The 8564-nt window shown below is 61.9% G+C and overlaps 1 protein-coding gene, 2 non-coding genes and 1 pseudogene across 3 annotated transcripts in view; all 4 read left to right on the top strand.

The window, feature by feature from the left end:
- Positions 1–5932, top strand: part of TBRG4 (transforming growth factor beta regulator 4) — a 7554-nt gene extending 1622 nt beyond the window's left edge. The window contains exons 2-11 of the mRNA XM_023525771.1: positions 1–264; positions 1954–2277; positions 2686–2857; positions 3105–3262; positions 3538–3648; positions 4166–4310; positions 4512–4754; positions 4876–4987; positions 5092–5206; positions 5664–5932. The exon at positions 1–264 is cut by the window's left edge and continues 34 nt beyond it. Of these exons, the coding sequence (XP_023381539.1) occupies positions 1–264; positions 1954–2277; positions 2686–2857; positions 3105–3262; positions 3538–3648; positions 4166–4310; positions 4512–4754; positions 4876–4987; positions 5092–5206; positions 5664–5765 (1746 nt within the window). The 3' untranslated portion in view covers positions 5766–5932. The remainder of the gene's footprint in view (positions 265–1953; positions 2278–2685; positions 2858–3104; positions 3263–3537; positions 3649–4165; positions 4311–4511; positions 4755–4875; positions 4988–5091; positions 5207–5663) is intronic.
- On the top strand, positions 2418–2553 carry LOC111733705. Its single transcript, XR_002778124.1, has one exon. It is a non-coding gene; the product is annotated as a small nucleolar RNA SNORA5 (small nucleolar RNA).
- LOC111733706 lies at positions 2896–3029 on the top strand. Its single transcript, XR_002778125.1, has one exon. It is a non-coding gene; the product is annotated as a small nucleolar RNA SNORA5 (small nucleolar RNA).
- A 1918-nt stretch (positions 5933–7850) lies between the features above and the next one.
- LOC111733701 lies at positions 7851–7969 on the top strand (annotated as a pseudogene).
- The last annotated feature ends 595 nt before the right edge of the window (positions 7970–8564 follow it).

Here is an 8564-nt window from a genome sequence, read left to right as displayed (position 1 = left end):
CCCAGCTCCTTGTCACAGCACGTGGAGAAGGGACAGGTGTTCACTCCCTCCCCAGAGCGCCAGGAGGTGGACGAGCTCATTGAGAAGGCCACCCAGCCGGAGGAGCTCTTGGGGCTTCTCGAAGGAGGCCACTGCCTGAACCAGAGCCAGGCGGCCCTCGTGCTCATCCAGCTCTCCCGGCTGCTGTCCGAGAGGCCAGCAGACAAAGCCTCGCTCGCGCAGGATGTCCGCTTTCAGCAACTTCTCCATCTTGTCAACAGTCAGGTGGGTTCCGGACCAGTCAGCAGCGGAGACGGCAGGGGCACTGGAGCCAGAGCAGCCAGTCGCGGGCCGCAGCGCTCCGCAGGCTTTCTCGCTGTTGACCCTCCCAGCGGCCGTTCCATGAGGGCCGCCGTCCTCGTCCTGCAGCCAGGCAGGTGGCACATGGAAGCCCGCGAGGCGAGCCTGGTTCTTCTCGTTCGGTCGGGGCTCCCCTCCCCGTGCCAGGCAGTCAGGGTCTGGCTGACGGCGGCACACTCTAAGCTAAAGGAAGTGCGGTGGTGACTGACGGAGGGTCCCAGAAACTTGAGCTGGGCGTGGTGTCATCCAGCCGGTCGGACCCTCAACGGATGAGCTCGAGACAAGGGAGAGCGTCCCGTGGAGATCACCGTGAGCACGTTCCTCAGTCCTGAGTCAGCAGTTCCAGTCCTTACTCGTTGATCACACACAGTAGGATACTGAATGTCCTGACAAGTTTAGTAACAAACAGGGGACAAAGCATTTACAACACGAAGAAAGCACGACTGCGTTGCTTTTAAAAATCCCTTTTTTCCTCAAAGTCTGCAGAGACGCAGGCACCTGGGTCACACGTGACGTTAAAATCCACCCAGTGCTTTTCCGCCGCCCGGCCCTGCACTCGGTGGTGTTTCTGTCTCCCACATGCTCCGCACGTGTGTCTTCCATCCCCCTCAGCAAGGCTGTCCCTTTCGCAGGTGGCGAGGCTGAGGCTGGGACCAGGAGGCTTGTGCCGCTGTGCTTAAGACGGCGCAGCAAACTGCAGAGCCACGGCCGCCTCCCGTGACGCTGTAGTCTGGGCCGCGGGGCCCCTCTGCTGGCCCCGTGTTGCTCTGAGGCCTGCAGACGTGCAGGGATCAGCGGGGTCACCCTCATGCAGGTGTAGGGGTTAAGGCCGGTTTCAGACCTCCTGGGTGTAGGTTCTGGTCCTGCCGTTCACGCAGGGACCTAGCAGAGATGGCACGTGACACGAGGTGGTCATGCCTCACAGCATGCGGCTCCCGACACACGCGGGTTTGTCCAGGAGTGCCTGCAGTGCGTAAGAGCCGATGGTGGTGGCAGCGAGCCCCCAGCCAGGGGGGCAGCCTAAGAGATACCGTGGTGTCTGTCACCCCCATATTCAAAGCCAAGGGCCTCCCGTGCAGCTTTGGGCACCAGGCCGATGGGTGGGTGGGCTTAGGAAGTTGTCACAACTGCCTTGTTGGAGGACAGGTTTAGGAATTAGAGCTTGTCAGACTCGGCGTTAGTTATTTTCTTGAAAAAAAATCAGTGTCTTGTTTTGGGTTGTTTTTAGCTAGATAGTATCATCGTCAGCAAGAGAACGAGGTGGTTGACAAAACTGGCCTTAAGAGGCCCGTCGGCCCCATCTTGACCCAGAGTCGCGGTGCCGGAGGCTTCGCCCTGGACTGGGCAGCTGCACCTGCAGCTCATGTCTCCGGGAGACGCAGGCAGGGCCGCAGCCACGCCCGCTTAGTCCCCACATTGGTAGGGTCAGTGTCACGGGGACCCAGAGGGTCTCATCACTCAGAGCTCTTGCCTTCCGGTGACAGCAAACAACTGGCTGACAGGAGCCGAAGTGACGCTTTGTGGAGCTGGGGAGTCGGGCTCGGCAAACAGGCCGTCGGCCCACTCTGCAGCGCCGGCGGGGACCAAGGCGTGACCTTGCCTGTTCCCCCGCAGATAACTGCCATCTGGCACGGGACCCTGGTGAAGCTGCTCCGGAGCCTGTATGCGCTGGCGCTCCCGGCGGCCTCCAAGGAGCTGCGGTCAGTGGAGCAGGAGGTGCGCTGGCGCCTGCGCAGACTCAGGTACAAGCACCTGGCCTTCCTGGCTGAGTCCAGCACCGCCTACATGCAGGAGCGGGGCTCCCAGGAGCTGCTGGCGGAGCTGCTCCTGCACCTGGAGCGGCGCTGGGCAGAAATCGAGGACGGCCGCACACTGGTGACCATCATGATGAGGACAGGCCACCTCTCAGAGCCGCTGATGAACCGCCTGGAGGACAAGGTACCGAGGCTGGGGGCAGGACGCAGAGGGGCGCTGAGGGCCCAGGCCACGGGAGCCTGCAGCCCATGTGGCCTGGGCCAGCTCCAAGTTTAGCTTCTGGCTGGTGTGTCCTGAGCCGTGGTGGCCCTCAGCCTCAGCCTCGCAGCCAAGTCAAATTCAGCCCCGTTCCGGTCATAGCGGGGGCTGGCCCGGATGGCTGCCACAGCAAGCTCCGCAGCTCATGGGCCCTGGGTCCCCTGACCTGGGACCTGGGGATAAGTTTGGCTGCGGACATGGTGCCCCAGGCCCTGTACCGATGCAGCCCGTGTTTAGTAAGCTCAGGTCCAGTTGCTGTCTCACAGGGGCTGCACTGCATGGGACCTCTGGTCCTCAGGCCATCAAGCTGACCCCTGCGGCTGTGGTTGACAGTGCCTGGAGCTGGTGGAGCAGTTTGGCCCTGACGACCTGCGGAAGGTGCTGGTGGCGCTGGCAGCTCAGAACCGGCGGTCGGTCCCCTTGCTGCGGGCCATCTCGTACCATCTGGTCCAGAAGCCCTTCCCCCTGACGAAAGGCGTCCTCCTGGACCTGGCCTACGCCTACGGTGAGCCCTTCACACGGGGGGCACAAGGGGCGTCTGGCCACAGCCGTGTCAAATTCGGTGCCTGCCCACCCATGGCCGGCGCTGGCCCGAAAGGCTGCCATAGAAGCATCGTGACTCATGGGCCCTGAGCCCGTTCCCTGGGCCTCAGGGCTAGATTCGGTTACAGACACCAGCTCCTAGAGTGGAAGTCGGGCGGGGCAGTGGGCTGGGCCACCAGGTAAATGCCAGGGTCCGCTCTGCTCCTCAGGCAAGCTCGGCTTCCACCAGACCCAGGTGTTCCAGCGCTTGGCCGCAGACCTGCTGCCCCACGTGCCCGGTCTCACGCCCGGTGAGGTGGCTCGCTGCGCCAAGTCCTTCGCTTTCCTCAAGTGGCTAAACCTGCCCCTGTTCGAGGCCTTCGCCCAGGTGAGGGGGCCCTGGGCCTGAGCCCCACCTCCAGGAGCCTCTCTGGTGGCAACTTGGGTTTCCTTCTGACTTATTTGGAGAAGTGATGTCACTCGAAGGCCTTGGGAACAGGGTCCCATTGTCTGGGTGGCAAGTGGGCAACGGTCGGAGCTGCATCTGCCGGCCGAGGGGTGTCTGCAAAGCCAGGTCGGGGCGGTCCTGGGGGCTCACTGCTTGGAGGGGAGGGTCCGGCCCACCACCCACGTGCCGGCCTCACCCTGCCCTTCTGCCGCCAGCACACCCTGAGCAGAGGCCAGAACATCGCCCTGCCGCACCTGTGCAACATGCTGCTGGCTTTCGCCCGCCTCAACTTCCGCCCGGAGCTAGAGGACCGCTTCTTCAGCCTGGTACGGCCCTCACACCCCGTGCCCTGTCCCCTACCCTCTTTCTCCAGGCGGCACAGAAGGCTTTGGGGGGACTGGGGACCCAGGTGCCCTGGGGTTGTCTAGGGCAAAATGCGAACTCCCAGCACGCCAGCCAAGTGGCCCAGAGTGGCCATAGGTCGGGGAGGCACTCGTAGACCCACGGGCTGGGCCGAGCATGCTGCTTGGGGGAGGGGAGTGATCCTAGACCCTGCAGGGACACACCCCCGCCCCCCCGCCCCGCTGGCCGCTGCCTCCCCTTTTGTGTCGTTCGATCCCTCCCAGGGCCACAAATGCATCCCCATGCCCTGGGCCTGCTCAGAACAGCATTAGAGACGTGACATGGTGCCCCAGGCCCCTGCCACTGTGGGGGACGCCGGGAAAGCCCAGCCAGCTGCTCATCCTGTCCAGATTGGTCGTAGGGGATGAGGTACCAGGGGGCCAGGGTGTCTGCAGCCACTGAAAACAGCCCGCCGTCCGCACCGCACCCTGTCCTCGCCAGGTGCACGAGAAGCTGGAGCCAGAGCTGGCCAGGCTGGACCCAGGCCTCCAGGTGGATGTGCTGTGGGCCCTGTGTGTGCTGCAGCAGGCACGGGAGGCCGAGCTCCAGGCCGTGCTGCGCCCTGAGTTTCACTGTCAGTTCCTAGGTGAGTGCCGGGGTCCCTCTCCTATACGGCGGTGTGCCCGTCACCCCGTCAGTGCTGCTGTGGCCGGGGTGACGGGCCACTGCCTACAGGGAAGGGCGTGGCCCAGCCAGAGCCCGCCCCGGGGTCCTTTGTCAGCCCTCAGGACACACAGACCCTCTTTCTGCCGCTGTCCGCCCGTCTCACTGCATCTCCTGTCCTCAGGTAGTGGGTCACCGAAGGATCAGAGCACCTTCCAGAAGCTGCTGCACATCAACTCCACTGCCCGGCTGGAGCACCCCACGTACACGGGCCCCTTCTTGCCGGCCTCAGCCTTGGGTGCCCGGCCCTCAGCCGACAGGAAGGCGACACCCTTCCAGAAGGAGCTGCAGGAGACTCTGAAGGGGCTGCTGGGGAGCTCTGACAGGGGCAGCTTCGTGGTGGCCACGCAGTACGGCTGGGTCCTGGGTGAGGGCCCCCCACTCTCCGGCCCGCTCGGTGTGGGACTTGCTCAGCCAGAGAGCTGTGGAGGTCGCAGCCGCTCCCTGGCGGCCGTCCCCAGCGTTTGCATCTCGCATTTCCTCCACAGATGCCGAGGTGCTGCTGGACGCTGATGGCCAGTTCCTGCCCCTCAGGGACTTCGTGGCCCCTCATCTCACTGCATCCTCTGGGAGCCAGCCGCTGCCCCCCCGGGCCAAGAGGTGGGTGGCATGCCGCTCCCGGCTGCCCCTCGGCTCCCCTCTGGCTGCCGTTGCCTTGGGGGTGGTGGGGAGGCTGTCAGCACCCAGCGCCCCATCTCCCCTAGGCTGGCCTTCCTGCGCTGGGAGTTCCCCAACTTCAACAGCCGGAGCAAAGAGCTGCTGGGGCGCTTCGTGATGGCCCGGCGTCACGTGCTGGCCGCTGGCTTCCTGGTGGTGGATGTGAGTCCCTGTCGGGCAGGCGGGAACTGGACTAGGGAGCCCCCGGCCCCGCCCAAGAAAGGGGGAGCCCACAGGGCCACACGACGTGTCGGTGGGGCCTCTGCTCCCGTCGGCACCTGGGAGACAGTCACCACCTCGTCTCGCTCCTTCCAGGCAGTGCCGGCGCCCTCAAGAGCCAGAGAACACGCGTGGCTTCATGGGCCACATGAGGGGCCCGTCACGTCCTCTTTGGGTGGTTGGTTTTTTCTAAACAGCCTTTTGGAAATTCAGAAGCCGTTCTCGGGTACCACATGGATCTCGGTCTTGACGGGCCTGGCACACTCCTCCAGCTCCCTCCCTCTGGGGTTCGGCCGGGCTGTGGCCGGGCTGTGGCCAGGCTGTGGCCAGGCTGTGGCGTGCGCGCAGAGGGCAAAGCCAGGCCCCCGCCCACACTGCTTCATCCCACCCCCACCCCCAGGTCCCCTATTACGAGTGGTCGGAGCTCAAGTCTGAGTGGCAGAAAGGCGCTTACCTCAAGGACAAGATGCGGAAGGCGGTGGCAGAGGAGCTGGCCAAGTGACCGTCGCACGGCCTGGCCCGGGGGCCTCGGGCGGCAGGAGGCAGCGCACTCGAGGACAGACCTTAGCGCGGGACCTCGGCCAGAGTGGGTGCTGGCCAGCCACTCCGAGTGGCAGATTGCCCTCTGGTGGCTAATAAATCATCAATCTTTAGTTTTGGTTTTTAGCACCAGGAGGCGTCGGAGGCTTTGTCACAACCCTATGCCGCGTCCCCTGCGTTCTCACCCGCCTCCTGTGGGTGGCAGGTGGCCGCCCGGGGCTCCGCCCTGTGTTCCCTTCCCAGGCAGCTGGCCCTCCAGCTGCCCTGTCACCCACTGCCCGTGGCCTGTTTTCTGCCATTCATGGGTCCTCGTGTCCATTTGTTCGTGGCTACCTGTGGCTTAAGGGCCTACGTCCCGCCCGGCACAGACCAAGTCCTAGAATTGTGAGGCCCGACAGGGCTCGAGTGCCTGTCTCGGGGTTCTGATTGCGGGTGGTCACAGTCCTAGGGGATTCTCATGGCCTATGCTGACAAGTGGCCTCGGGGTGAGGCACTCAGAAGGCACCAGCTGTGGAGCAGAAGACAGGAGTGCACCTGGCTGGCACTGCGGCTCTGGGAGGGGCCTCACTGCCATCACACTCGGACCAGTGTCGTCTTGTGCTGCCGTCATGGGCACCACCCAGCAGCAGCGCTGCCCGATGCGGGGAGGAAACAGGCTTCCCCTCCCCCCAGTCCCTCAGCGAACCGCTTCCGCAGACCGTCCCCGGAGGGGAGGCTGGGCGCTGTCTCACACCTGGAAGCCCAGTGGGGTGGAGCCGAGAAAGGCGACCCTGCTGCCCTGGGCTCCCCAGCCCGGCAATCCCCCAGCCCCCCGAGTGGCCCCTCCTGTGAAAACCTCACCACTGACACGGAAGTCCGAGTAGATGGGGAGCCGGCAGGCACCGGCGTGTGGGACACAAGTCTCATTTTGCACAGGCTGTGGGGAGTGGAGGGAGTGGGGTGAGCAGCCAGAGAGCTTTTCAGAAGCTGGTCACACTGTCCCCAGACTAGATGAGGGAGCAGGGAGGGCATTCCAAGGTGAAGGACCCGTGGGGACAAGTGCCATCGTGCGCCTCAGGGTCCCCCTGAGACCCCATCAAGGGAGCGCGAGCTCATCCTGCCCACCCCAGGACCACTGCTCCTCAGTACCCGGGCGCCGTGCCCTCCCTGCTGCCTGGGGCTCCATCTCTGCCGTGGCGCACGGCACCACCACGGCCCCCATCCCCCTTCATACTCGCTTCCCCTCGCCTCTGGCCACCAGCCACGGCCTTCCTGTTCTCCCTTTGTAGTTGGTTATTCTGAGAACGTTCTCTAGAGCAGGGGTCCCCAAACCCCAGGCTGGCAACTGGTACCTGTCTGTGGCTTGTTGGGAACCGGGGCGCACGGCTGCTCCCCAGCGCCAGCATCACCTCGGCTCCACCTCAGGGTGTCAGGTATAGGTTCTCATAGGAGCACTGGTGCCACAAAGGTTGGGGAGCACTGGTCTAGAGTCACAGCGCGTACTGTACGACAGGTCTCTGCGTGGCAGTTTCCAGGGGTCCACCGAGGCTGCTGCACACCCCCGTACCCCCTTCTGTGTCGCTGCAGAGACTGTCGGGGTAACTGCCAGCTTGTAGGGGGTCACGGGTCAAGTTGAGAAACAGCCAAAGACCAGAGCCCCTGTGCCGCTGGCCCCTCCGCGTGCAAGGAGCAGGACAGGTCGTGCTAGTTGTGCAGCTGTCGTGACGAGTGTGTCCCCATGGCCAGTGAGCGGCCCTGTCACTTACCCTTTCATTCAGTCATCTTGGCAGGAGGTGGGACCTCACTGGTTTTGGTGTGTATTTTCATGAAGATTGATTGCTTTAGGTCTTTGCTTATTGTCACTTACGTGATCTCTGCAGAAATACCTATTTAGATTCTCTGTCCCATTCTTAATTAGATTGTCTTATTAATGATTTCAACAGTTCTTTTTACGTGCTTTGGAAACAAGTCTTGTCAGATACATGATTTGCAAACATTTTCCCCCACTTCATGCTTTTACTTTCTTGACGGTGTCATTTGGAGCACAAACATTTCAAATCGCGGTGCTGTCTACGGCCACGCCACCCTGAACAAGCCCGATCCCGGCTGATCTCAGAAGCTAAGCAGGGTCCGGCCCGGTTAGTACTTGGATGGGAGACCACCTAGGAAGACCAGGTGCTGTAGGCGTAAAAAATAAAAAATAAGGGATTATAAACTGACAAGGTCCTTGCAATCTCTGAGGTCAACCAAGGGTCGCCTCGCCTAGAAAAAAACCTCGGCACAGTCCAGCGTTAGCTTTTTTTTTCGCTCAAGCTTTTGGCGCCATGTGTTTGGTGAATGCGAAGTCATAAATATTTACCCCCATGTTTTCTTCTACAAATTTTATCATTTTTGCTCTTAAATTTTTATCTTATGTCCATTTCGAGTTAATGTTTATTAGTGTGCAGGCAGCGTCAACTCCATTCTTTTGCATGTGACTCTCCAGTTTCCTGGCACTGTGAAGGGGGCTGTCCCCACACGCAGCCCCGACGCCCACGCGGAAATCCCTTAGCCGCAGACACGTGAGTTTGTGTCTGGGCTCAGCAGCACCGTGTCTCAATGGCTGCTCTGTGTGTGCTCACACTGGGGCGTGCGAAGCTGCCTGTGTTTCTTCTTCAGGATTGTTTGGGCCGTTCCGTGCATCTTGCGATTCCATGTGTTTCAGAGCATAAATATTGAACTTTGTTAAATTTGTTATTGTTTTATTCCTTTTGGTGCTGTTGTGAATGGAATTTTTTAATTT

Source organism: Pteropus vampyrus, unplaced genomic scaffold, assembly GCF_000151845.1.
Source record: "Pteropus vampyrus isolate Shadow unplaced genomic scaffold, Pvam_2.0 Scaffold620, whole genome shotgun sequence".
Lineage (NCBI taxonomy): Eukaryota > Metazoa > Chordata > Mammalia > Chiroptera > Pteropodidae > Pteropus > Pteropus vampyrus.
The sequence above is the reverse complement of the archived record's forward strand: the minus strand, read 5'-3'. Positions and strand labels throughout refer to the sequence as shown.